We start from the raw sequence: 26,834 nt of genomic DNA, 5'->3' as shown, positions 1-26,834 counted from the left end.
TTTGAAATCAAACAATGTTTTTATTATTATTATTATAATTAGCTTATGATTTTTTAAAAGAAAATATCTGATCTGTTCAAAGGATGAAAGTTTCTTATCTTTACCATAACTTAAATAAAATATCTCAAATTGGATAGAGACTTAGCAATATATAAAATGAGTCATCTGTGAACGTGCACTACATAGTAAAGCACTTGGCATCTCTCACGTAGCTGAACGTAAAGCCTGTTTCTCGCGCCATGCTGTGAGGTCAGATCTTATGTCGTCGAGATCAGGATAGTGTGCAGTTATGACACAGACTTGGTCGCTGCTCTGTAGCACGTGACCTAATCTGATCCAGTGTGGGTCGTAGGGTTCGAGTCTTGATTAACTACGGTTGAGCGCTGGCGCTTGGTCTTTTTTTCTTCCTCTCGCGCAGCACTACCGCTCCGCCTCCTCAACGCGCAACTTTGACGCTGTGCATAAATACTGGAACAAAAGAACTTCCTCGATACCTTGTGAAACGGCAGTAAATAAGATCACACTGTTATGCGAACTGAAATTAACATGCAAACGTGCCAGGAAAGGTATTTATTAGAACACTTCCCTAGAGTCAAATGATATCTTCATACACATCTTAATTCTTCCCCCGAGCGCTTTGGGTAAGTGCCATTCACATTGACTCTTGAGGTAGCTGCTGATCTCTTCGCAGTGTAAATGGACATAGCTGTTTTAGTTTTTTTTTTTTTTTTTTTTTTTTAGCATTTTGTGAGGTATTAGATTTCCTGTGGTAGAACAAGAATGAATGAGGAAATTGAAATGTGTTTTTGTTAAAACAACTCGAGTGGCAACCTTGGGACTATCGGCGTCGAACTGTTGTTGAAAAGTTTTTGCTCTTAACTGGATCCCGGTCTTCACAACATGTTGTTAATGTTCTAAAAAGTTGTTAAATTATAGTGTTCCATGAATCAAGGAAGTTGTACATTGAAAGACACTGTGTGAACAACAACAACAACAACAACAAAACTGCATGTCAAAAGTTCAGCAACAATTGCTATGCATAAGTTACCGGCTGTCTTCGAGATACGTCGTGTTATTTTAAAGTGTCTAACAGTTTTGGTTTAGAACCGTATTAAACTACTCAGTTTTTGTTTGTGTTTTTCATAAATGATTACAGGAGGTCCATAACGTGTACAACGAGTTTTCGTGAGTAGTCTTTTGTCGTGTTGATCTTCTCATTCAGTGAACAAAGAAGCGCGTAGCAAAGGCTCGGCACCCGTGGAAAGTAAGCACCCTGTTTACAAAAATAACACTAGTTTCATGACGTTCAAAGACTGACAGAGCGCTGCGCCAATGGCGTGCCACGGTTACTTCGGCAAGAGTGATATCATCGGAGGACTGCCATTGAGGGGCGGGACATCCGTGACGCGATTGTCTGGGCTTGCCTGCAGTGCGCTTTGTTATTACTTTCCCCGGTGCTAAAATATACAAAACCTGTCATGGATCAAAACCACAGTCTATCATCAAAACACGAAGCATGTTCTTTCAGCATTTTAAAAGCATAGAGAAAATAATATTATATTTATTTACAATGAAAGGTTAATGAATGAGCTGTAGTGGTTAATACATGTAAAGTTGGGGAAGGAGAAAAGGTTACACGATTTTAATGAATATAATACTAAGTGATTTCATTAATAAGTCTAGAGTTGAACGAATGAAAATAAAGGAGAAGACAGAGTCTTAACTGTGTGACTGATGAGAATTTGAATGTTGTGGTTGTTGATACTGTTCAGATGATTAGTCACCTATTGTGATGGTAGGAGGAAAATAATTATAGTATCTTATGACATGCTTCAGCCCATACAATGAGGTTTTGTTGCAGTTTGCAATAGACTAAGGTAAACAAGGGATCTGTTAGGCTATATGACATGGCTAAATGGTAAATCGAACAGAGCAATAATAATGGCCAGTCACGTTCAATATATTCAGCATTAAAGTCTAGATCCAGAAACTTACTAAGTGTCATGCAAAGGAGTAGGCATAATATTGTCCATAAAGGTTTTCACTTTAAAAGAAGTTCATTAGGTGTACACATATTTAGCACATATTTAGTTTTAGCATTCTAGTCATCCATTATGGATAAGTATAAAACAGTTTGTTCTTTCACTACAGACACACTTCCTGTTCTCTATCTTCAAAATAAAATGAGTCAGTTCCTTTTCCCCATGTGGACATCCATTTACACCACAATACACTTAAATACACATTTAGTTGTGCTGGCTTGTGTATAAACACTCAAGATATTTCATGCTTTAATTATGCCAGCAGTGTCATTTGAGTTCATGTGGGTGTGTCTAAAAATAAGAAATATGCATGATGCAATGATACCACCCAATTATTATAACTAAGAGGTGGGTAGTTTATGACTGTATAATAAAGGCATCATGCTTTCTTTAGCAAAAACACTAGACGGCCTTTGTCTTGGTTTTTACAGTTGCAGCTAATGCCTGCAAAATAGGGCTGAGGTTTAGAAAGCAATAGTCACATAGTCACCAGATACTCAGTTGCTGGTCAAATAGCTACAAAGCGGTGCCAAATTTTACAAGTCATTATCCGAATGATGCAGTCGGCAGTAATCAGAAAGGGGCGGATTTGACAGATGGAGCGCAGTTTCTTTCTTCTCCCAATCAGCCTTCAAGCTGCTGGTGGTGTGAGTGACGCAGCTTCAGTTGCTCGCGCTGTCTACTGTAGTAAAAAACAAGCTCTGTTGTCAAGCTACTTGCAGTGTGGCCGTTTGACTCGTCTACGTCGACTGACATTCAGTTCTTTTAACGCATCCATCTTTTTTTTGAGTAACTGTAAATGCACCATCAAAATCGGTCATAGAGAACGCAATCATGACCGCTAATACCCCGTTTTGTTTCCCTCTTAAATTCCCCAATGATGTTAAATGATAAAGCTCCCTCGCTTTGTGACACATGCTCGCACCAGCAGACGACGATTCATTTCATGTTCATTGTAGCGTTAAATCAACCGCGTTTTAAGCGTTGATATGTTTCTCTTTTAAACTAGTGAAATCTTTAAGCTTTGCACCATATATAACCTCGTACGTTCGCCTGAAACTATCAACTATCGCTATTTCAAACACCGACTGGAAGAGCTACAGTTAACCCGTGTTTAGGATATTGTGCGTGGGCTCTGGGTTGCTAGCCGGTTTGAGGGTGCATTTTGTCTCGACCAATCCTGCGAGGTGCTCTAGGTCCCGGCATGCCCAATGCGGGCAGGGGGAGGCTCCGGCCAATTTGAATGAAGACTCGAGCTTTCGGCGCCATTTTCGAGTGAGCAGCTCCAGCAATAACAGCTGCACAGAGAGCTCCACACTGGAGTCCTGTAATTTGAGTGAGGGGACACTTTTTTCTTTTTGTTACCAGAGAACAATTTTTTTTTCTGTATTCGACCACAAATTTGAGGCATCTGTTTTCCGGTGGATGAATGCGACGGACACAAAGGACGATGTGGTGACAACAAATAGTGAAGTGGAGACTGAAGTGAGCTAGGAGGCTAATCCGGCTAGCATCTCCAGCAGAGAATGGGCGTCCGATCGGAGCCGCGCTTTGGAAACGATATATTTTTGTATTATTTTTCGAAAAAATCTAACAAATACGCGGATTACTTGAAAATTCTTGAAAAAAATCGGAAAATTATTACAGGGGACGACGAATAGATCGGTGTGGGTTGTTTGGTGGAGCGAGGTGGTTTTGTGCATTTTTTAAACGTTAAGTTTGAGCGGGATTGGTGATGTGCGCGAGACGGCCGGCGAGCCCGACAGCCTATCAGCGAGCGAGACACCGGGATGCCACACCGACCGACACTCTCCTGTTCTTTACTACAGTTTTTGTTCCTCTTTCTACAAGATAGCAACGATGACCAGAGTGCCCTTTATTTCTTCCGTTTTTTTTTCTTTCTGCACGAACTGTATCTGTGTGCACCGTCAGAATATGAAACTGCAAACTTTTTTTTCTTTTTTTGTGGATTTACAATATCATGAATGTTCAGGTGTTTTAGGTAAGTGTAATATTTTACATAAAATATGTTTTTGTTTAGTAACCATGAGAATAAAGTTTTTTTGTGTGTGTGTGTGAATGGTAACGTTAAATGTGTTAAAATAAGCAAACCCATTCCATCTGTCTAAAAAGCACGAATAAAAAAAGGAAAGAAAAGGCAACGTTAAATAGGAGTTGAAGAGAGGAAGGAGAGTTCGGTCTGTTTGTAGAACATGATCATCTCTCGATCGAACTAACACGTCATAATGTGTCGATCTACGTTCCTGATCTACTATTACAGCTTCACTCTGTCACTTTTCCTTTCTTGCATTTTGAAACCATTGTAAATCACTCTAAGTGTTATGGACACGTATTCATACTTTTATACGAGCGGGCCTGTAAATTGGAATTACATAACCAGGTTGCATTGTCGGATAATTTAAGGCCTAGTTGTATAATTGTAAAGTGCAAATATTCTTCAGATTGATTGTTTTAGATGTTAGTGTAAAATGTACTTTTATGCATTGCACCGAGAGCGAGAGCTCATCATTCGGCGTGATCTTAGGTTGCCAATCGCTGATTTTTGCCTGCCTTTTTTGTCAGCGTTTACACCTCAGTTATTTGACTAGCGCCGTGTTTTTTTCTGCCTGTTCTTAAAATAATTTTGATGATGTTGTTTCTTGTTTTTAACTCGACTCCATAACAAATCCACTATACCTTCAGGAGAGTAGCAATTTGGAGACTTTAATGTAGAGGTCGCATGCAGAAAGGTCATGGAGTCATTACCATGATGCTTTGACCTCCTAATTGTGTTGATTAATGTAAAGGCCTGTCCATGTTATGTGATGTCATGGAGGTTAACCCAGAAGAGACCCAGGGTCATTTTAGCCCGGACAAGGCAAGGGAGTTCAGAGAATCCAGTTTTTTTTTAATAGAAGCTATCAACCTAACCTTAGTTTTTGTGTGGGTTTTGTTTCAATATTTTAGTACAATTCTCGGGTTTAGCTTGTTAAAATTATACTTTGTACCCTTTTTTATGCATGTGGTGTAATATAGAATGTTAAAACTATGGGTATTGTTTTATTTCCACGTTCCACAAATCTAAATGCTCTCTGGTTTTGCCTAAATAACATAGTTTGAGTTATTATGGATTGAGTTTTTTAATAGCCATTCACAAAAAAAAAAAAAAAAAGTGACACGTTACACCATATACCAGGTTAAGCACTATGGCAGAATCCTTACATTATGTCAAAAGGCATAGAATGACTAGGCACAAAATGTCAGTCTAAATGTTCCTGTTACAAAAGGTTTACATTTGAGGTACAATCAGAATTTATGTTGCACATTCACTTGGCCAGAAAAAAATTCAGTAAAGTGGTCAGTGTAAGACTCTTCTTGAAATATGCAGACATTTTCCATTTTAGTCAGGTTCTTTTATTTAAATCATTATTGTTTTTGTATTAATGTAATTAACTTTGTATAGGCCAATACTAAATATTATTAGTTTTACATTAGTCTTTAAGTGTTGTGTATTTTTTTTTAAATATTTTTTTCCTGGCAGTTTTTCTTCCCAGGAGTTGATCCTGCCTGGGACCGTAGGGAAACCCCCACAAGTAAGCCACAACGATCTCTTTATCATGTTTGCAACATTGCAGTTTAATCAACAGACATGTCTATGCACCCACTCAAATGCCCCACAGAGCTTCAGTGACAATGCTGATACTACAATAATTTTATTTATTTATTTATTTTGCTTGGTTGTGTACAGCCACATTTTAGTCATAACTATTGTAATTACATTTCAGGAATTTGGCCTACAGTAAGTTTTTAGGCTAATTAATAAAATTACAGTGTTACTTTGAGTTCACTGTTGGAAACATTTTAAAAACATAATCTCACACAAAGTTAAAATGAATGCATAAGACTAAGAATGACTGAGTACCTATGATCTGTTGCCATCAAAATATGTAATCAATATACTTTTTTTTTTTTTTTTTTTTTTAGGCAGATTACTCTTTACACAATTTGATATGCATCTATTTTCATCCCCTTATTTTTGCTCATTTAGGGGGAAAACTAGCAATTTTCCACCCACAGGTTTTTTTTTTTTTTTTTTTTTTTTTTTACACTTGTGTGCCTGTACACTTGTAATCGATCTTTGGTAAGATATAAAGATACAATTGTTTTGTATTTTCTGTGCATTTATTTATTTTTTTAACATCAATAATATGATGATCCAAATGACAAGATTTAAGTGTGGGCAGTTGAACTTAAAATGTTGCATGTTAAGACACATTTTTCTGGTGTGTCCGGAGCTGAATTTTGGGAGAAGCTGAATTTTTATGCTGCCAGCTCTGAGTTTTTAAAAGTAAAAGGCACCAGACTAGAGAAGTTAAATTGTGGTTTGTGCAAAATTAAAAAACTAGTTATAAAAAAACAAGAATACATTAAGTCAGTCATGCTTTATGTGCTTATGAGTGTGAGAGAGTGTGAACGTGAACTTGCAGGAAATTACACTTCAGATCTCCTGACCAGAGGCTGTTATGTACACACTATGTTGGGGCTTATTTATCTGTTAACTGTGCAGGTAATTTTATGGGATACACCATGTTAATTTTAATCATACATCATGCCAAGATTTTCTGAGTTTGCCAAATTGGGTGCAGTAAAATGACTATTAAATCTGCAATAGTGGTGATATTACAATGTTGACTGATAATTTATATATATATATATATATATATATATATATATATATATACACACACACATACACACTCCATTGTTGTTCTTGTTTTGGCCCATTGTGAAGTGGAGGAGCAAATATGCGGTCCCAGGCACACAAAATGTCTCTGTGATTCTCCCACACTCTTTTAATGATTATAGGGAAAGTAGTGTGTGTAATATGTAAGGGCTGTATTTTTTTGTGTGATGCAGGCCAGCCCTAACTCTGAGATTGGCTGTTTAGAGCATCTCTCTAACTAATGATGGAGTTTAAGTTTGGGTTGGATGTGAGTTGTTGTTGATACAGGCTGTTTGCAGTGTTGCAGAGCTTTCTTTGATCAATGCATGTGTGTAACTGAGAGGTTGCAGTCATGGCACAGGTGTGTATTGCTGTGTGTAGTTTCAGCCGTACTCAGGTGCAACGGTGCCGTACAGGTGTGCAGGCTTGCCTGGTGTCATTCATTCTTTGACTAGATATTTACACAGTGTTTTGTTTTTTTAGATTGCAGAAAATGTTTAAGAGACACACACACACACACAGCTTTCATGATGACAAGTGCAGAAGTTTAGTTATATTTCAGGGTTTCAACATTAATGTAGTGTATATATCATTTGCACATGACAGGAGTAAATAAGTATTCATGTTTTGATTTATTCTTGACATTTTATTATTTAAATATTTTTTCTACTTTTTTTTTTGCTTCCTATTTTCAGTGATATTAAGTTATACTTGTGAAATAAAAGTTGTTATTTTGCTTAATTTAATTGTTCATTTATTTGACACAATAATTACATGGGAGGGTTTCCTGCATAAGGCAGGTCTCGGAGTGTGCGAGTGTGTCACATGCTGATGTTGATGGAGGAGTGGAAGGTGATAGCCTTTGACCCTGAGGTGATGTGGGCTCAGTAAAATACAAGCAAAGAGAGGTTAAATGTTATACATTCATTCACACCCCCTCTCACTCACAGACGCATTTAGGGGCTCTGACGGTCCTTGTGCGCACACACACAAACACACACAATGCGCATGACCACTTTCTAGGTTCTCAAAGAGCTCTGTGCTCATGCACTGCTTTGTAAATAATCAAATTATATAATTATAACACAATTTTAAATTATAGTGTAATATGTTGCATGTAATGTGCACTTATCTTGTGGGATTATAATGTTGCTGGTGCATGATATTAAACACCAAAATAAAGGCTAGGCCAAGTACACACATTATACAGTTGAAAGAACGTTTTATGTCCCTTTTATGGCGACACTTTACAAAAAAAAATTTAATACTGAAAAAAATAATTTCTTTTTGATGTTCGATTTCTAGAGTTTGAGTTGTCTAAGCAGGCTGTATTTAGTTTGACCGGCTCTGTTACTCAAAGTCGTTCTAAGTGTTTGTTTTTCCTATGTCTCCTTTTCAGCTCTGATAGTTGTCTGATAACTTTGGTGTGACTGAGTTTTTTTTTTTTTTTTTCTCCATGATAAAAATTTATGTGGTCAGATGCTTCCTGTGAAGATATTCATTTATAATGTCTTCGCATAAGGCTTGCTGTGTGTGTGTGTGTGTGTGTGTGTGTGTGTGTGTGTGTGTGTGTGTGTGTGTGAGAGAGAGAGAGAGAAGGGAAAGGGACGTGGGGAGTTGGTGAAAGGAGGGGGAAAAACGTTTCCCGTCAGTCTCTGTTTTTGTGCTACACGTGCATCTTTGGTTCACATCTGAAAGAAATGAATAGTTTGTTTTTAATTTTTCTATAAAAATATCTAGTGGATTTGAATGAGCTTTTTGAGACTAACTTGAATGAGGTGTTAGATGTAAATTTCAGAAATGGTTTCGGTCTAATTTATGTCCTTGTACAGGCCAGTGATAGATGTAATTTGGGGAATGTAATTTTAAGGTTTATGTATATTTTATAATCTACATATTATAATAATATTTTTACACCTCACACGCTGCAGTGACATCAGAGAACACACATCCACTCGCATAGTTCACAGCAACTTTCATACACACACAGTGTAGCACTAGCTATAAGTGTATCAATTAAAAAAAAATTGTACATATAGGTGTATTTATATTGTAACTATTTATATAAAAATATCGGTTTTAAAATTTGGCTGCTGACTGTTCCACCAGATTCTTAAAACTGCAACTGTGTAATGTCTGTATTTTGATGACCTTTCTTTTGTTTTTGTTTTTTTCAGAATTTGCCTGGTTGTGACATCAGAAACCTTGAAAACAATTGAAGGTAATAAACATCTCTGTTCAATGGATGTTATATATTGTGTTTCTTGTTATAAGAGATGAGCTAAAACACATTTTTACACCAGCTAGGCAGTTCAAGTGCTATATTATGCCCAGTAAATGACACTTTCAGCATTTGACATCTGGCAAGCCATCATGGTATTAAGGTTTTAAAATCCCCTACAAGCAATGGGATGTCCGCTTCAGATCGACACAGTGCTTGCTTGCACAAGAGAAGTGTAAAGCTTTTTTTTTTTTTTTTTTTTTTTTTTTTTTTATAAAGTTGCCTATCATGATAGCAAATCCTTTTTTTTTTTCAGGCAGTGCTGGCTTGTCTCTAACTTCTGTGAAAGTGCAAATTCACTGTAATGTCTGTAATGGATTTATTTGTAGTTCTTGCTCTTGAGTTGTGGTAGCTCAATTAAATGCTGGAAGAATTTTTTTTTTTTCCAGATGCCAATTCTCATTTAGAAGCAATTGTCCATTTATTGTCATTATCCAGTGCAGGCCATTGGTTCTTAAAGCTAGTCTAGCATTGTCTGTATCCTGTGTGAGAGGATCTAGTTGTCTTCCTGTCAATCTCATAGATCACAGCTAGAAATTAGGTTTTGTTGGAGTGACAGAATTTACTGGATTATTTTAGAATGTATCTACCCTTGTTTGCTGTCAATCTCTTACGCTGTATCATATATTTTTTCTACAGGAAGAAAAAAAATTAGTGTCAGTGACTTATCAGGAGCTAAACAGTATATAAATATTGAAGCATTATCACAATGGATTGTTTCTTGGCAGTGAATCCTTGTTCAGCATTGACCCAAATTAATAGTTATGTTAGTCAGGTCATAACCTTGGAGTCAATGTTACACCTTACTGATCATAATTAACAAATGCTTGAAACTTGTCATTTACTAATATTTTGTTATAATTAATACATTTTAAGAACGTTATGTAATCGTTTCATCACCAAATTATAACAATAAAAAAATTCACAAGTGATGTTGTTGGCTGTAAATTGCTGTATTATTTAGTGCACTCTCTGCAGATCTCACCTTTCTGCTGCTTCAATGTTTTCTACTAAAAAGCAGACATGGAAATGTTTTTGAATTATTGTTTAATGCTACAATTCTCCAATTTGTAATGAAAATCAAATATGGTTCAACACAAATTTTATTTTAAGATTTCAAGACTTAATTTCAAATCTTTAGGAATGTGGTGTCAAAGAAAATACTTTATTGAGAATCTGTTCGTCGTTCTATTGTCAGTTGTATAAATATCTCATATTACTATCAATACTTCAGAATACTTTTTTTTTATAGCATAGTGTGGGCATAAGAGATGTCTTCAGCTGTGGGACAGTACTTTAGGAAGCTGGTGGCAGGTCTGTTCTCGCTGTTGAAGATGACTACGAGGCTGGATGTTGTCAGTGCTGAATCACCATCTTGGAGGTTAAATCCAGACTGGGCTGGAAGGCAATAGTGCTAGTTTCTTGTTTTCTTTAATATCATTATTTTTGATGGAGTTGCCAGAGGACAGGTTTTGGTATAATGCTTGAAAGTTGCTGAGAGGTTTGTCTGCAGAAAATCTGTCCTGTAGAAAATAAGAGAGGAGGACAATGTACCACTGGGGATGATTATGTAAAAATAAAAATTTGATTACTATATAAAACTCTTGTTATGCCTAATATTTAGTCGTCTCTTGTGTCCTGTTTCAAAATATAATAAAAAGTAAATATGCCAAAACAATACAGGACCCACTGGGAATGATGCATCTTTTAAATATCCATAATCATCCCAAATAATAAATTTTTTTTGACTTGTAGATCCCTTTTTACTGAAGTGCAAAATATTCTGTGATTCAGTGTGCAGTAATAAGTAGTGATAAGTATACATTTTGGTTCATGTAGCCTATGCTATCGTTCTAAAGTTTTGTTTTTTAATCATATGTCCATAAAATTTATTAAGTAATGTACATTGTAAGCATGCAAAAAATATTAAATTAACAAGATATTGATAAACTTTATGTATATCTTGAACTCTTAATTGTACATTAGCAGGTCCTGCACACAAATGTAGAAATAACACTTATTTTTTTCTAATTGGATGCAAATGGTTTGCAGACAAACACAGTAGTAGACTGAAGTATTTTACTGGAAAACTGACAGCATCACGTCCAGCTGCTGTGTGTATGTTCTCACGCAAGCGTCCTCCTCTCTTCTGTGTTTCAGATGGAGCCCTGGAATGCCTCAAGCCCTGCTGAGAGAAAGAGAGGGAGGAGAGGAGTCACTCGCTCTGTGATTCTGGCAGTGCTTGGTCATGTTGCCGAGGGTGTGAGTGTGTGAAAGAGAGAGAGGGACCCTCTCTAGGTGATGGTGTAGCAGCACAGAATGGTTTGTGATGATACAGAGATACAGGCCGTGATGTGCTGCAGCATCAATTCCTGGGACATACGCAGTCGAGAGCGACAGAAGAGAAAGATTGTGGGTGTGTGAATGTGTGTGTTTTGCTTTAGCAGCATGTAAATATTGGAGTTACTCCTTGGCCAAAGCCTCCAATATTGCTCGTGCTGCTGAAGCAAGAAGTCACCGAGCAGCACATGCACGTCATCATTTTAGGGCCTAGCTGGGGCAGGTAGAGGCTGACTCTGGTACTGAAATCATCAAATCAACAGAAGTCAGGAGGACCCTCAGTCGAATGATTAAAGGTAAAATAGATGCAGTACTTTGTTTTTTTTGGGAAGTAAAGTAGCTTTTTTAAATTAATGTTTTTTCTTCTTAATGTTTATACAAAAGTTTGCTTTTTACTGTTTGTTTTCTTCAATATGTAAAAATATAAATTTACATGTGTATCTATTTTTTCAATCGTCTGTTTAGTTTTTTGTTTTTTACTAAATATTCTGAATGAAGTCATTATTCAACTAAACGTGCTGTTACTTTTTGTGTTTATGAAAATGAATAATAAAATTGGGGGGAAAAACTGGTCTGACATATTGCATACTTATTTGAACCTTAACGCATCTTTTGTCGATGTATATGTTGTTAAACTTTAGTTTTCACCCGTATAACGTGAAGCGTTTAGTTTTAGTTTTAGTTTGAACCCGTATAACGTGAAGTACATTAATGTATTTTTGTCCCCAAGTTTTCCTAATTTCCGGTGAGTACACTGAGACCACAAAACTGACTCAAAATAGATATTTTTTCCCCAGTAGTAACAAATAAAAAATTTTTTTTTTTGCAATTTATATGTGAATTATTACACTGGTAAAAATGACGGCATTTTAATATTGGAGACAAAAGAGAGGTTACCGAGCGGCGCATGCGTACAGTATCAATCTTATATAACATCAATTAAAACGCTTATCATGCAGCGAGGTTCTGACGTGGGCAAGTAATTTTTTTCAGATTTCCCGGTGTTTGTAATGACATATCATTTCATGTTAACAGTACCAATCACTTAGTATGTAACCTTACGTGACAGAGCTTGTATTAAATAATATAATTGTTTTGTGAAATTCCACACACAGTTCTGTCGGCCTAAAATAATAGCCTTCTATAAGAGTTTAAAAGCATATCACTGAATTCATTTCCGCCATTTTATGAAAAATAAAAAATATCTATTTATGAGAAGGCCAGCTAAATCATGTATAGCACATAGCTTATAACCACCATTCGGGCTCATTTTTTGCCGTGTCCTTGTATTCTGAGAAATTATAATTATTTTATGTATTTTTGTATGATTTAACCAAGGTCAAATGAATTAGGAAAACTTTGAGGAGTTTTGTAAGGGACCTCTTTACACGGAGAAAAGCGTGTGTGGTTTTTCATGGCTGAATGCTGCGTTTGCCTGATTTTAATCACATTTTGTGTCCTTTTTTAAAAAAAAAATTTTTTCTTTCTTTTTTATGTTTAATTGGCCAGCACTTAAAACAGTTGTTGCCTTTAACTCGTAACACAATCACTTCTGACACACGTCGATTTAATCTTCTGACGCTTCGTTTCAGTCATATGATGCTTTTAGACTTGATCTAAAGATGCTCCGCGCAGCTAACATAATACAGCAACAGTGCACAGTTTCATAGAGCTGATTTTAATCTATTATTTGGTATTGTCAAAACATGCACATTCTATTAATTTAATGGAAAAACTTTTCAAGATGAAATGGTTCATTGTCCAGTGCGCATTGTCCAGGTAAAAATGTCTTGACATTTTTTTAATTTAGGCTATTTATTTTTTTAAGCAAATAGATAATTTAATGTGAAGACTGAATGTGATTTTCTAAGCGCCTTTTTTAATTATTAAATACGTTTTTATCAGAATCCAATTGTTTTTTCGTCTCTCACTTATTTTGTTGTAGGCCTATTTGATGCTTTGAGAAGTCCTCTTATGTCATTTTACATGGCTGTGAAAAATATGTAGGCTGTTTAATGTAGATTTACTCTTAGGCAGACATTTAAATAAAATTCGCTTAATTTAATTGTGAATAGACTGTTTTTGACACGACTTGAACTGACTGCAGTTAGACCTAATGGTCGTCGCGTGTTTGGACAGAAGTTTTAAGTGAAAAAATGCCGTCTATTTATTTTAAGTGTTTTAGTGTGTTAATGTCGGGGAAACAGACGGGTCCAAATAATTCACCTTCATATATTGCAGCTCTGTTAATTCTATATAGACAAAACAATGAGATTTAAGTCTCAAATCCTTACGGTGCCTTACATGCCGGACAGAGCGAATGTAAAAGGTTAGCATGTAATTATATATATATATATATATATATATATATATATATATATATATGATTACTTATTTTTCTTTCTTGAAAACAATAACACGTTGTCTGGGAGTTTTGGCACATTTGCAATTCTTATTATGTTCCGAACTATTGGTGCATCATTCAACTTAAAAAAATTTACTAATCTACTTTTCGGTGTAGTCACTTCCTTCAAGAGACGAGTACTGACAAAACCAATTACTAAAGCAATTCAATCCTTAGTCATTAGAAACATTAAACGCAAAGACAAAGACACGTTTAAACGTGTGATGACGTGACTGCCTTTCTTCCCCCTTAAAGTAATAGTGAGGTATACTGGTGTAAGATAGATATGTGATAAAGTGAAGATATAGTGTCGTTATTAAAGACACAATGTTACATTTGTTTAAAAAGAAAAAAAACTATCGAAGAATTGGAATTACATAACACATGGCACCATTTCAGCAGCTTCCTATTTGTCAGCAATGTGTTCTGTAGGCTTCAGAAAATAAATGTATATGAATTAATACATTTGTTATTCAATTAAGGTTATGAAAGTTATGTAAGTTTTTATTTTGTAAAGTAGGTAATTTCATTTTTAATCCCTCAGTTCGCCTGGCAACAGTCGGCTAAATATATGTTCGGTGACGTGCGCAGGGCTCCGGTGGTGACGTCATATCAGAACAGAGTCGTCCGAGAATCTCTTAGGACTCCTGTTTAAACAGTGGATACCTTCCCTTTTTCTCTAAAAAGTCCTTGTGTTTAACGGTGCACATCTCATGTCTCTCGGGTGAAACTGTAAACGTTAGAAAGACGAGCTTTTTTATTTTTTTTTATAAATAGTGTATATATATATATATATATATATATATATATATATATATATAATTCCCCCTCAAAACACGAATCCATTCCATTGGCCAATGATGCTCAGATAATTTTTTTTCTTCCTTCGGCACAAATCATTTCAGAACTTTCTCTTGATGTCAAATTATATTGCAACATTTAAGCTATATTATCGCAATGACATGTATGCAACAACAACAAACAAATACCAGTGTGCCAGTTAATTCTGAGTGATGCTGAAATAAATAAATAATACTGAATAACTACATTTACTGTCCTGGTGCGACACTGACATTCAGTTGCGTAACGTTTAACCATGAGTCTCCTGATAACTTGCAGAGAAGATAAACGATATCAGTGCACAATCGGAATAAATGTCCCCTTTTCGTAAATTTCCAACATTAGTGCTTCCAAAACTGCAGTTAGCATAATGTATTAAAAAGTTAAAACTTGTATTCAAGAGCAACTTTGGGAGATTAACTGCGGCTCTATATAACTTCAGTCAACAAGGCATTTTATTAAGTTTAAGATTGGGAAATGTTATCCCATTAGTAAACCACGATTCATCCACACTTGTTTTTTTCCATTTAAAACCAACAGACAAGAACCGTGCAATTTAATGGCACACAAATGCTGACTGTATAAACCAGCCATTCTTGTTACACATTCAAAAACAGAGACACAAATTAAATTTCCCAAATGCTGGAGTTTTTAGATTGGCACACTGTAGTACATTAAAATAGTACCTAATGAATGAAGTTATAAAATCAGCTGATGAAATCTGATATTGTGTTTATCAGGTCCAAGATACAGTTCTGACACAGCTCGGTTAATAACGTGCAGATCGCTTCCGCTTCTTTCCAGCAGAATTCAAACCAGCGCACGATGTCTCCAGGACCGGGCAGAGACAAGCCACTGAGTGCGAGCATCTTATCCTGGAAGCTCAGAGCGAGACAGTCCGACGGGAGAAAGTTCAGCGCGGGGAGGCACGCACATACAACCAGAACAACTCTCCACAGCACACGGGAGAAGCGTGGAGCGACAGCAGGGGGCATCGAAGCCAGGTAGGTGCTGCTCTCGTAGGGGGCACACAGCTTGTCCACCTCTCCAATACGCACCCGGTCCCATTCCTTCACATCGAAGCACTGCAGGCCAAGCAAACCCACATCCACGTCTGTCCGCGACGGCAGCGGTGTTCCCCGAATGACGCGCAGCTTATCTCTGAAGTCCTGCATCTGCTGGAGGAAAGTGAGCGGGTCGGAGAGCGACCGGAAGGATTCGGCGATGCTGAGCGCGCGCCGCTGCTCCTCGAGCGCAGAACGGAGCTGGTTGATCTCGGGGTCAAAGGTCTGCATGACCGCGAGCTTCAGAGTCTCCAAGTCCGAGAGGATCTCGCTCCGTTTGTGCTCCAGCGTGCGCAAAAGTTTTTCAAAGTACTCCGAGACTCGATCCGCGTCCCGCGAGACCCTCTCCAGCGCTTTCCTCTTCGCTCCCTCTAACGATTCCAGGCACGAATGCACCTCCTCACCCCTCCAGCCCTCCACGACACGAAACAACTCCTCAAACGCGAGCTTCTCGCGTTCATACGCCTCCTCCAGCGCGCAAAACTTGTGTCCTTTATGATCACCTGTCGTGGCGCAAAAACCACAGATGAGCTTCAGATCCGTGGCGCAGAAGATGTTGAGCGGCTGTCCGCTGTGAACTCGGCAGAGCGACATCCTCGGCATCACTCGAATCCTGTTGTACTTCTCCACGATGCCACGTAGGGAGTAATTGACTTGCAAGCTCGCGATGCCGTTGTGCACAGTCTCCTTTCGACAGGTCGGACATTTGAATGGTGATCTCCATAAAGGGCCCCGGTTACCGTCCAGGATGCCCTCGAGACACTTCTTGCAGAAGCTGTGAGAGCACGGCAGAACTCTCGGGTCCTCGAAAAGACAGCAGCATATTGGGCATGTGAGATCCTCCTCCAAGAGCTCCATTGTATCCTAAAGTGGAAAAATACATCAATTTAAAAGCTTGTTGGGGGCATGACACATTAATACAACTTTCATCATCTTGGCAAGCGTCTTTCTCGTGCATCTCGCACCGATTGTGAAGTCCAGAGCACTCAGTGCTGTCTAGTGCCATTTTAGACATCATATACATTACGCGCAATAGCGTTAGCCTATTTGTTTGGTTTTACGAAAATGCGCTTCTAGTCTACAGTGAATAAATTATAGAACCAACCAAATTGCATGATAATGAGAAACTGCATCCATGTAAATCTTAGCCTGCAAGCTTTTTTTTTTTTTTTTTTACATCTGCATCAAGCAGACAATGTTTTTTTCAATGCATATCAAGCGATTCTGTGGAAGAGACAGGTTAACCAAATATATTAGGTCAGATTGCCTGATGACGAAGACTCCTGAGTGCACCAGTACTTCATTTTTAATTGCCGCGTGGGAACTTTCGTTCAGGAATATCCGATGACCAATCCAATAAACTGCAAGGTATTGATTTAGAAAAAAGATTCCCCGTCGTCGAGTTGTCAAAAATGTTTCTCGGTTCGCCCGGGTCCGGTTGTCAAGGTATTACTACGGTTGTGGCAGATTTTGCGGGCAGAAAGCATCAGCAATTGGACCAGAAGCCACTAGATGCTCAGACAGTGCGCAACGCAATCGTGATTCTTGTTGCTGTGCAGACTTCGCCCTTTCCAATTGGGAAATTTTAACTAGTTCATGTCATGTCAGTATTGCCAGGCAGTTAAAAAATAATGCGCAATAACAGCCAATGAATAGTGCATCTAAAGACAAACATTTTAACGCCACATTCAGCGTAATATCCGCGTATTTGCAGACTCAAGCAGTTGAATACACGTTTTGTGCGGTGAGAAAGAAATGAAGAGGGTCCCTTCATTCTTGTATGGGTTTGTTGCTCTCCCCTAGATCAGCGTTTCTCTGCAGATTACGTCAATACTGGCGTTACCCATCATCTACCCACATAAACGCCTAATTCATGTATTCGTTGAGCTACAATAACGACGTGATTTTCGTTTACAACTAGTCATGGGTTACAGACAGAGAACCAAACAGCAGGTCGTTGTTCTCTGCCATAAAGATGATCCTTCATCACGCCACTTCGGTCGCATGTGCCCGTGCCATGTGTCAGGGTCTTGACGCATCGATAACCAATCGCTACCGAGTCACGTGTCAAAATATTTTGACCTCGATTTTTCTTCCCCTGTTTCCATGCCATCAGGAAGAGAAGGGCTTCCGAGGCGCCACGCTCATTGGTCGAGTCAGGGATGAAAGCGCCTGCAGTGACGTAATTGACCACGAGAGGGCCTACGAACCGGACACGCGCATTTTATGATAGTTTGTGTTTATTCAGTGTATGTTAATTCGATAACACAAAACAACATTTACAAAGTGAACACATGCATTTAAAATCCCAGTCCAACTGATATATGGGTGGGGTGAAACATGTGGCACTTAATAGCGACCAAAATAAAAGAAAATTCCTCCAGTTTCCCTCGTCACTGTATATTTTCTATTCAATGGCAATTAAAGTTTCTCAGAGTGATGATACGGATGTAAATATTTATCCATGCCGCCGGACTATTTGCAGTCGTTTGTGATTAATGGATTTGTAAAATAAAATAAAAAAATCTATTTTTATAGAGAATGCAGGCGGATTTCCATTCGAAAATCAGTTAAGAATCACAGATACGAAATTATGTTAAAAAAAAAAAAAAGTGTAAAAAGCTCTTCAGTAAGAAACAGTTCTGAATGCGGCCCAACGCAGTATTGGACTTCCCGAGCCGGCGAGCACCCCCTTGAGGCGGAACTCTCAAAACAGCGTCTCAAAACAGCACCAGTCAACACTGATTTTTTTCCTCGGGGATTCATTGTATCCTGGAAGCGTTGTGCGCTCTTCAGTTTGACGTGTGTAACTGCACTTCCGGCGGTATCTGCGCTAGAATGGCTGCAGTGTTTACGTGTTGTTTGGGCTGCTGCGGGGATGGCGGACCGGGTCATGCTCCCCTCAAAGAGATGCCCACCGTACAGCTAGACACGCATCACATGGGTAAGAGTAACTTCCACTGCTCAGCGGGGTCACTAGAAGTCACCCGTTTCAATTTTAAAACGATGAGATGTGTCAAGACAGCAGATGATGCGTTATCCTCAAAAACAATGGCTAGAACACACACCGACCAAAAATGTGTGAACATCCCTGTTTTTAAATAAACAATGTGCATTCGTTCCTAACAGTGTCTAATTAATAAGCTAAAGTAGTTATCTCTATTCTGGATCACGTGCTAGTTGCTAGTACACAACTGTCAGATCCAATGTCTGTTTAATCTCTTTTATAATCGAGTGAATCCAGAAAGTGTGTTTCATTCCAGCCTTGTTTTTCTGCAGTTATCTCTGAAAACATTATGAAATGCATACCTGTATTTGAGTGCTGTGGCAGGATGGTCATGAGAGTTTGCTTGGCCTTTTTTCCCAGGGACGGATGTGGTCATAGTGAAAAGTGGGAGGCGGATCTGTGGAACTGGAGCCTGTCTCGCCAACGCCCCTCTACACCAGAACAAGAGCTATTTTGAGTTCAAGATCCAGTCCACGGGTGAGTACCTCCGGGATATATTATATTTAAAAAAAATTACCTATCATTTGGGACTCTTAGAATAAAACAAATGGATGTAAAGTCACTTATTGGGACCTTATAGAAACGTTTTTGCTTTGTGACATTTTTACTGCAATCACATTTTATTTACCTCCCGATTCTCTGGAGTGGTCTTCAGATGGATGAGTACAGCTGTCTCATGAAGGTGTGCTGCTGACTGTGTTTGTGGTGTAGGTGTTTGGGGGATCGGTGTAGCCACTCAGAAGGTGAATTTGAACCAGGTGCCACTGGGTCAAGACAGTAACAGTTTGGTGCTTAGAAACGATGGCTGCATATACCACAATAATGAGGAGAAGAATCGGTTACCTGCCAACAGCCTTCCTCAGGAGGGGGATATAGTGGTATGTTTTTACTTTTGGATTGTGAGCCATCAATAGCTAAATTGTAGAATACAGCGAGAACATACTGTATAAGACATATCGCTTCTGTTCATAAAAGTGTGTCTCGTGTTTTAAGGGGGTGACCTATGATCATGTGGAACTGAACTTGTACTTAAATGGAAAGAGCATGCACTGCCCAGCCTCAGGTATTCGAGGGACTGTGTTCCCCATAGTTTATGGTGAGTACTTCAGTAATATATATAATTCTTGATTCTATAATTTCATGTTCTGCAGGAGAAATGAAGGCTTGTAAAGAGCGAGCAAATGATGACAGTTTTTATCATTTTTGGGTGGACTGTCCCTTTATGTTTAAAAAAAGGTTAAAAGAACATTTAAGGATGCGCAGATTGTTCTTATGCTGAAGGGAACATACTATAAAGCAATTAGTTTAAATACACATTTAAAAAAAAAAGGACTGAAAAAAAAAGACTTTTCATGATATATTACCTATGCATTGCAGAGACAAAGTGACATGAAACGACAAAGTTTATGCCATTCATTGATGTTTGTAATCTCTCCTCTCAGTGGATGACAGTGCCATCATAGACTGCCAGTTCAGTGATTTCTACCATACTCCACCTGAAGGCTTTGAGAAGATTCTGTTTGAGCAGCAGATCTTTTGAATTGTCAGCTGTGTGTGCAGAAACACACAGTCTCGAGCTGAACTGTGTGTGTGTGTGTGTGTGTGTGTGTGTGTGTGTGTGTGTGTGGCAGCACGTGGTTCGATTTCTTTGAATGTTGCTTCTGCCTTTGCTGTTACTACTGCTGCTCTTGTCCATTTGGAAGAAAAACCAGGCTTTATTTCTGTCTCTCTCTCTCTCTGTGTGTGTGTGTGTTTGAGAAAAACTTTATATAAGCACTGAAGACACTTACTGAGATCTACTTTCTGTAGTGGGTGATATTGATGAACTGAGCATATCCTTTTATTTAATGGTAATGTACAATGATCAGCAGCTGATCAGCTCTGTGTGTATATTTGATTTAAGTAGAAATTACTGTTGATTTATTGTTTATATCTACACAAATATTGGGATTTTTTTTTGAATGAAACAACTGTATTTGCACTAGTAACATGTGATTGAAAATCCAACCAAACCTCTCTTTTGTCTGCTACTCTCATTTGCCTTTCATCTGAAATAGCCATATTGATAAATTGCTAACAGTAAATAAAGTTTACTGTATTTTAACATCTTACCTCTGTGATCTCTATTGCACATATTAAATAAGTGACTTTTGCTGAACAGATTTCAGAGTCAAATAACCACTAAAAAATTTCACACATGTATGAATTTATTAAACATGATACTTTTTGCTGCCCTAATAACTTACATCTTAGAAGAAAGGCACAGTTTTTGTTTTATCCAGCTGTATTTACTCCAAGTTGTATATAACATCCAAGTTAAATATATAACACCAATATGTAAAAAAAAAACATCAGATTGTGATTATTTTTTGTACTCACTGTACATAAATTTTATTCCCACAACAAAATGCACCACCAATTCTTAAGTCTTATTTTTAACAGCATGGCCATGCAGCTACTTAAAGGCAATGTGCTTTTCAGTAAAGGTGCTCTGAAAAAAATTGCTTGTCAAATCTGTTTTTCATCCCTCTCCGCCCCAAAAGCTTGAATTTTCTCCGTACACTGTCTTATGGTACATTCCACAAGTGCTGTATTTAATAAACATAAGTATTCTGTCTGTGTATCAAAGTGCAATGATGACTTATGGCCGAATAAATATTGACAACTTAAAAGCGTCTCTACAACAATAAAGTGTTAGATTCAGTTAAAATTCTATGGATAGACGGATTCATCTTATTCAATTCAATTCGATTTAGTAAATAATAAATCTGTAAATGTTCTAGTCATATGCCACAGAACCATTCAGCATCAGTCAGTAATATAAACCCTAACAGGGATGGGTGAGTAACTTTGTAAACCCCCCAATGCAGACTCTTATTGTTCCTATTGTCTTGATTTCTCAGCAAGTCTAGACATTAGTAATGACAGACAGGAAGGGGTTCAGCGCACATTTTGAAAAAGCCTTCAAAAAAAGGCTCCTTCTAAGATCTTACATCCTACTATTGTCTTCACTGCTTTAGTGGTTCCAAAAATAGAAATAAAACCAATAAAAGGTAAAGGGACCCTTTTATAATAACTTTGAATAAATAAGTAACATTATATTTATTATCCAAAAGAAATAATAGTTAAACATCTTTTTAAAAAGTCTTAAAACTAAAATATTTTCATGTTTATATTAGCTGATCTACTTGTGTGGGTTTTATTAAAGCATTGGCATGTTTTTTTTTTTTTAAATTAATTGACTGAAAACTGTTTAGACAAGGTTTGGACTACATTGCGAAAAGTACAAGAAAGGACAATGAAAACTTATAGTTCTGAAAGAAGCAGCTGTGAATATATATTGAAAAATGACGGAAATGCTTTGGTTGGTGACCCTCTTGAAGCTGTTAATATATGTGCCTGCTGCCACCTAGTGTCCACATCGGGAATGGAGCGTTTTTTCTATTATGAACGCACAATAATAAAAGGTTTGACGGGCCCTTCCGGCACGTTTGTGGTTGACCTGAGGCCTCATTAGGAGCTGTTTTGTCAATCTGTTGCTGTGTGCTGATTGGCTGTTCAGTTTCCTGCTCTGAAGTGTTTACAGATGACATGTGAGTCTCTCTTCCCCAGTCAACAGACAAAATAAACACAGCATTTCTGTGTACAACAGGCACACATTGCACACTCTCAGCTCCTCTTCAAAAGTGTCAAAAGCTATGTTTTAAAATACAATGCAAGATATAAAGAACGACATTCTGTAAAGAACGTTTCTTACCTTTATTTTTTAGATAATGAAAAAGAATAATCATATAAAAATGACATGTAGATATATTTCATGAGATTTTTGTCACTGATGTAAAATCTGATGTGTATGCAAACTGCAGAAATGTTCTAGATTTAAAAAAAAACATTAAAAAAAATGTATAAAACATCTAAATTGTTATATTAAACATCGAGTACAGCTTTGGCATCCCTCAGTGCTGCTTTTTTCCTCTGCAGATCCCTTTCCTGTTTCTCCAGGTCTGGAAACACAAAGAACAAAGTCGTTCTCATGAAACAGCGCCATTTAAGTCTCCATAATAATTCTCCTTTTTTAATATGTGATTCATTACAAGGCACAAAGATATCTACTTATTTATCAATTCAAATGATAAGTATACGAATTCAAAACTCACTGTTAAAGGGTTGAAATCATGTAACACTTTAGATTTAGGTGGCTACAAATGAAATGCTGTACCTTGTTCAAGCCGAGTAAAAAGGCAAGGCAGTTGTCCAGACGCCATCAATACTTTGAGAGCAACATCATAGTCTGTGGAATATTTCATAGTCTTTCAGTTGTATAAACAAAAACAGCATTTTATTGAGGGTTATAGAACATAACAGGGATATTTCAGGTTCAATGCAAGTTAAGCTCAGTTGATAGTGTTTCTGACAATATAACAGCATAATGATAAGAGATCAGTGATCAACACACACACACACACAGACAAAAAAAAAGTAATAAAAAATGAATACAATTTAAATTTTGAATACTAAAAATATTGGTTAGGGTGAGAAACCTGTAATGGAAGTTAATGTGGCAGATTTCTGGAGAATTTAGAAGCAAAAATGTGAATCTCTTAATGCAAATTACATTAATAACATTACATTCATTTACATTAATTTTTCTGTTAAAATGTGTATTATTTGAGCTGTAAAGTTGTTCTCATCTATTGTTTGGTTGTTTTCAGCTTTTAAGCGTTACGTGGCAACAACAAAGTTGTAAAATTGTATATAACAACAGAAAAAAGTTCAGTACACTTTATTCCACACATTAAAATCATGTAAACACTCATATTATGTCCTGTTGCTATACTAAAGAAACAGTATTTTAACTTCCATGGATTGAAAAAAGTAAAAAATTATTGTTTTTGATAGCAAGATTACAGTATGCCACAAATGTTGATGATTTAGCATAAAGGTGAAGTTTATAAGATTTTTTGGTTAAAATATCTTTTCTCAACCCATATTATCATTCATTGACTAAATTGTAAGTTTTGCATTCATGGGTTTACCTCCCCAAAAAGTGTAGACACTGAGCCTCCCAGGTACCAAAAAACATTTAGCGTGGTCCACTCAAATCCTATGGAAGCACATGGGTAGCGATATTCAATTTGCAATGTAATATGCAAAATGACAATGCAATATGTAAAATGGCAATGCATTTCTGTATTTACATTTTCATTTTCCAATACATTTGTGCAACGTTTGGTGCAAAATGAAAATGAAAATTAAATTACATAATTTTCATTTGCCATTTCATACACCAGTTTTAATATGTAAAATGAAAACTAATTTTAACGCTTTATAAGTTGCAAAATTAAAATGAAAATGTATTACAGAAATTATTAGATATGTATAACATGTTCAAGCAAAAACTGTGGCAAAATTATCATTTAAATGCTATTTTTCTTAAATGCATTAAGACTCACAGTCAAGACACTTACGATTGCATTTTCATTCAGTGTCCCGCAATGAATGTAGCAAAATTCAATGTGCACATTGAAAATGCATTCCGAGCCGATCACGTGTCCACCCCCTCCCAGCATGTCAATCACTGCGTGAACAAGGCGGGGCTTGCAGAAGGTCAGAGACTCAAATCTCAAGAAGAGGATTCAAGTGGGAGAACATGGACAAGACAGTTGATCCGTGTACGTTTTGATCATTTCAGTTTATGGCTTTAATATTTCATTCGCACTGGTAGGCGGGGCTGAAACGCTGCTTTCATCTGATTGGTCGAATCGCTCCAGCTTCAGCTCGGTCTTTTCATTCTTTCAGGCAGAATAAGTGTCAGTGCGAGTGAAGCACTGTAATGTCTGAAACCACTGCTCACTGTTAATTAGCATAATATTTGAATCAGATGTAGCTGGGCACATAATTCGTGCTGCTGCGACTTGCAAATTATTTCTAGGTTGTAGTATTATATGAATATTGTCCCACTGATAAATGCAGTGCAAATAGTTCTCTCTATGGAAAAAAGTGAAGTGGAAATAAAAATCAATAATAGACTGAACAGTTCCATGTCTGTAACATTTACCACTCTCATCTTTTAAGTCATAAGGCACTAGGTATGTGTGTGTGACATTAATAAATAATTGTAAAAATTAATATAGTTACATTTCTAAAAAAAAAATAGTAAAATTAGCTCTATGCTGCTCAGTGCTCCTGTAGCCTACCCCAGAGCGCCCTCTCGCGGCTGTAGACGGTAATGTTTTCTCTTGGTTCTGAATAAATGCGACTTATATATGTTTTTTTCCTCGTCATGACGTGTTTTTGGACTGATGCACCTTATACCGAAAAATACAGGTAACATTATTATTATTATTTATTATGAGAGTAACTGACACAGACTAGAACTTTAATGTTTCACCAAATTCAGCTCAGATCTTCAGACTCGTCTGACTCGTATTGCTGTATAACTGGCCAGACTTACCTTCCCAAAAAATCCTATTTAATTTTATTTCATAAATTTAACTATATTTATTTCCACTTCACTGTTATCCAAGGAGACAGAACTATTTGCACTGTTTTTATCAGTGGGACAATATTTATACAATACTATGACCTAGAAATAATTTAACGGGGTCTCTTGCAAGTCGCAGCAGCACGAATTATGTGCCCAGCTACATATGATTCAAATATTATGCTAATTAATATTTATCAGATGAAAATCTTTTCACCAATCAGATGAAAGCAGCGTTTCAGCCCCGCCTACCAGTGCGAATGAAATATTAAAGCCATAAACTGATATGATCAAAACGTACACAGACCAACTGTCTTGTCCATGTTCTCCCACTTGAATCCTCTTCTTGAGATTTGAGTCTCTGACCTTCTGCAAGCCCCGCCTTGTTCACGCAGTGATTGACATGCTGGGAGGGGGCGGACACGTGATCGGCTCGGAATGCATTTTCAATGTGCACATTGAATTTTGCTACATTCATTGCGGGACACTGAATGAAAATGCAATCGTAAGTGTCTTGACTGTGAGTGTTAATGCATTTAAGAAAAATAGCATTTAAATGATAATTTTGCCACAGTTTTTGCTTGAACATGTTATACATATCTAATAATTTCTGTAATACATTTTCATTTTAATTTTGCAACTTATAAAGCGTTAAAATTAGTATTCATTTTACATATTAAAACTGGTGTATGAAATGCCAAATGAAAATTATGTAATTTAATTTTCATTTTCATTTTGCACCAAACGTTGCACAAATGTATTGGAAAATGTAAATGTAAATACAGAAATGCATTGCCATTTTACATATTGCATTGTCATTTTGCATATTACATTGCATATTGAATATCGCTACCCATGTGCTTCCATAAAATCCGTCAATGTCTTTCCTGTTCAACCTATAGCAAGAGATTAGACTGTGGCTACTTTAGCAGACAGAGAGAGAGAGGCTTTATAGCCAGTGTGTGGGACCATCGCTCACACATTACATAGGTAAAGAAAGTCAGATTTGGTTTGTCACCAGCAAGCCACAATTCGAAGACTTGCCAAAATACACAGATACAGACAACAGGGTAAAGGCTGCAAAGGTGTAAGAGGCCTTTACAAAGGTTGTTTGAAAATATGGCTTATTTTTCGAACTCCACGAGGTGAAACTAGTAGCGCAGAAATTGCATACTTCACCTTTAACTTGTATTGAACCTGAAATATTCCACAAAACTGGTCTAAATCAAGGCTGTTCTCACCTTGGTGGCTAGCTTCCTGTGACTGCACTCTTTCTCCTAGACTGCTCAGCTGAGACACAAGCTCTGAGAAGACTTCTTTAGTCCACCCAGCCTCATTACATCTGGTCCAGAATATGGCAGCACTGGACTTGGATTTCACTGCGGTACCCACATCAGAAGCATCTGCTGCAGCGGGACGACCTGGTGATGAGGAGAGAGAAAGGTTCTGGTAGCTGCTCAGATTTTAAGTGAGATGCTTGTACTAAGAGTGGTAGTGTTTGTACTGCGGATGATGACACTACTGGAACGTCAATTCGGGAGTGACCCGGGCTGACCTGCGGGACCATCACTGGCATGGTCCTGGTTAGGTGTAGGGTCAGTGGTACCTGGTGAGACTGGGTCAGTGGTTTGAGCTCTGGTCGGTGGAGA

The 26,834-nt window shown here is 37.4% G+C and overlaps 2 protein-coding genes and 1 long non-coding RNA gene across 6 annotated transcripts; 2 read left to right on the top strand and 1 right to left on the bottom strand.

The window, feature by feature from the left end:
- Positions 1 to 3,148: 3,148 nt before the first annotated feature.
- LOC132152987 (uncharacterized) lies at positions 3,149 to 11,415 on the top strand. The gene is made up of 4 exons (XR_009436608.1): positions 3,149 to 4,044; positions 5,584 to 5,635; positions 8,943 to 8,986; positions 11,207 to 11,415. It is a non-coding gene; the product is annotated as an uncharacterized LOC132152987 (long non-coding RNA).
- Positions 10,000 to 19,137, bottom strand: LOC132152984 (tripartite motif-containing 13-like). 4 transcript variants are annotated; one of them, XR_009436607.1, is made up of 3 exons: positions 15,317 to 16,958; positions 11,142 to 11,234; positions 10,000 to 10,569 (listed from the first exon to the last, which is right to left on the bottom strand). XR_009436607.1 is itself a non-coding variant. In XM_059562047.1 (2 exons), the coding sequence occupies exon 2, from the start codon at positions 16,550 to 16,552 to the stop codon at positions 15,338 to 15,340; it is 1,215 nt and encodes a 404-aa protein (XP_059418030.1). In that variant the 5' UTR covers positions 16,553 to 16,558; positions 19,004 to 19,137; the 3' UTR covers positions 15,068 to 15,337. The 4 variants fall into 4 exon arrangements, 3 of the variants coding, with proteins under 3 accessions (XP_059418030.1, XP_059418032.1, XP_059418031.1); XM_059562047.1 differs by lacking the exons at positions 10,000 to 10,569; positions 11,142 to 11,234 and adding an exon at positions 19,004 to 19,137 and having other exon boundaries at positions 15,068 to 16,558; XM_059562049.1 differs by lacking the exons at positions 10,000 to 10,569; positions 11,142 to 11,234 and adding an exon at positions 17,777 to 17,793 and having other exon boundaries at positions 15,068 to 16,558.
- Positions 18,336 to 20,461, top strand: LOC132152986 (SPRY domain-containing protein 7-like). The gene is made up of 6 exons (XM_059562050.1): positions 18,336 to 18,638; positions 19,062 to 19,178; positions 19,413 to 19,579; positions 19,695 to 19,797; positions 20,144 to 20,298; positions 20,329 to 20,461. Exons 1-5 carry the CDS (start codon positions 18,533 to 18,535, stop codon positions 20,239 to 20,241), a joined length of 591 nt encoding a protein of 196 aa, XP_059418033.1. The 5' UTR covers positions 18,336 to 18,532; the 3' UTR covers positions 20,242 to 20,298; positions 20,329 to 20,461.
- The last annotated feature ends 6,373 nt before the right edge of the window (positions 20,462 to 26,834 follow it).

The sequence above is a fragment of the Carassius carassius genome, chromosome 11, assembly GCF_963082965.1.
Source record: "Carassius carassius chromosome 11, fCarCar2.1, whole genome shotgun sequence".
Lineage (NCBI taxonomy): Eukaryota > Metazoa > Chordata > Actinopteri > Cypriniformes > Cyprinidae > Carassius > Carassius carassius.
The sequence above is the reverse complement of the archived record's forward strand: the minus strand, read 5'-3'. Positions and strand labels throughout refer to the sequence as shown.

Excerpts from the sequence above, each read along its gene's own strand:
- LOC132152984 (XM_059562047.1), bottom strand. The coding sequence starts at position 16,552 with ATGGAGCTCTTGGAGGAGGATCTCACATGCCCAATATGCTGCTGTCTT.
- LOC132152986 (XM_059562050.1), top strand. The coding sequence starts at position 18,533 with ATGGCTGCAGTGTTTACGTGTTGTTTGGGCTGCTGCGGGGATGGCGGA. Across the intron at positions 18,639-19,061 it reads GCTAGACACGCATCACATGG|GGACGGATGTGGTCATAGTG; the intron begins GTAAGAGTAACT and ends CTTTTTTCCCAG. Across the intron at positions 19,798-20,143 it reads TGTGTTCCCCATAGTTTATG|TGGATGACAGTGCCATCATA; the intron begins GTGAGTACTTCA and ends CTCTCCTCTCAG.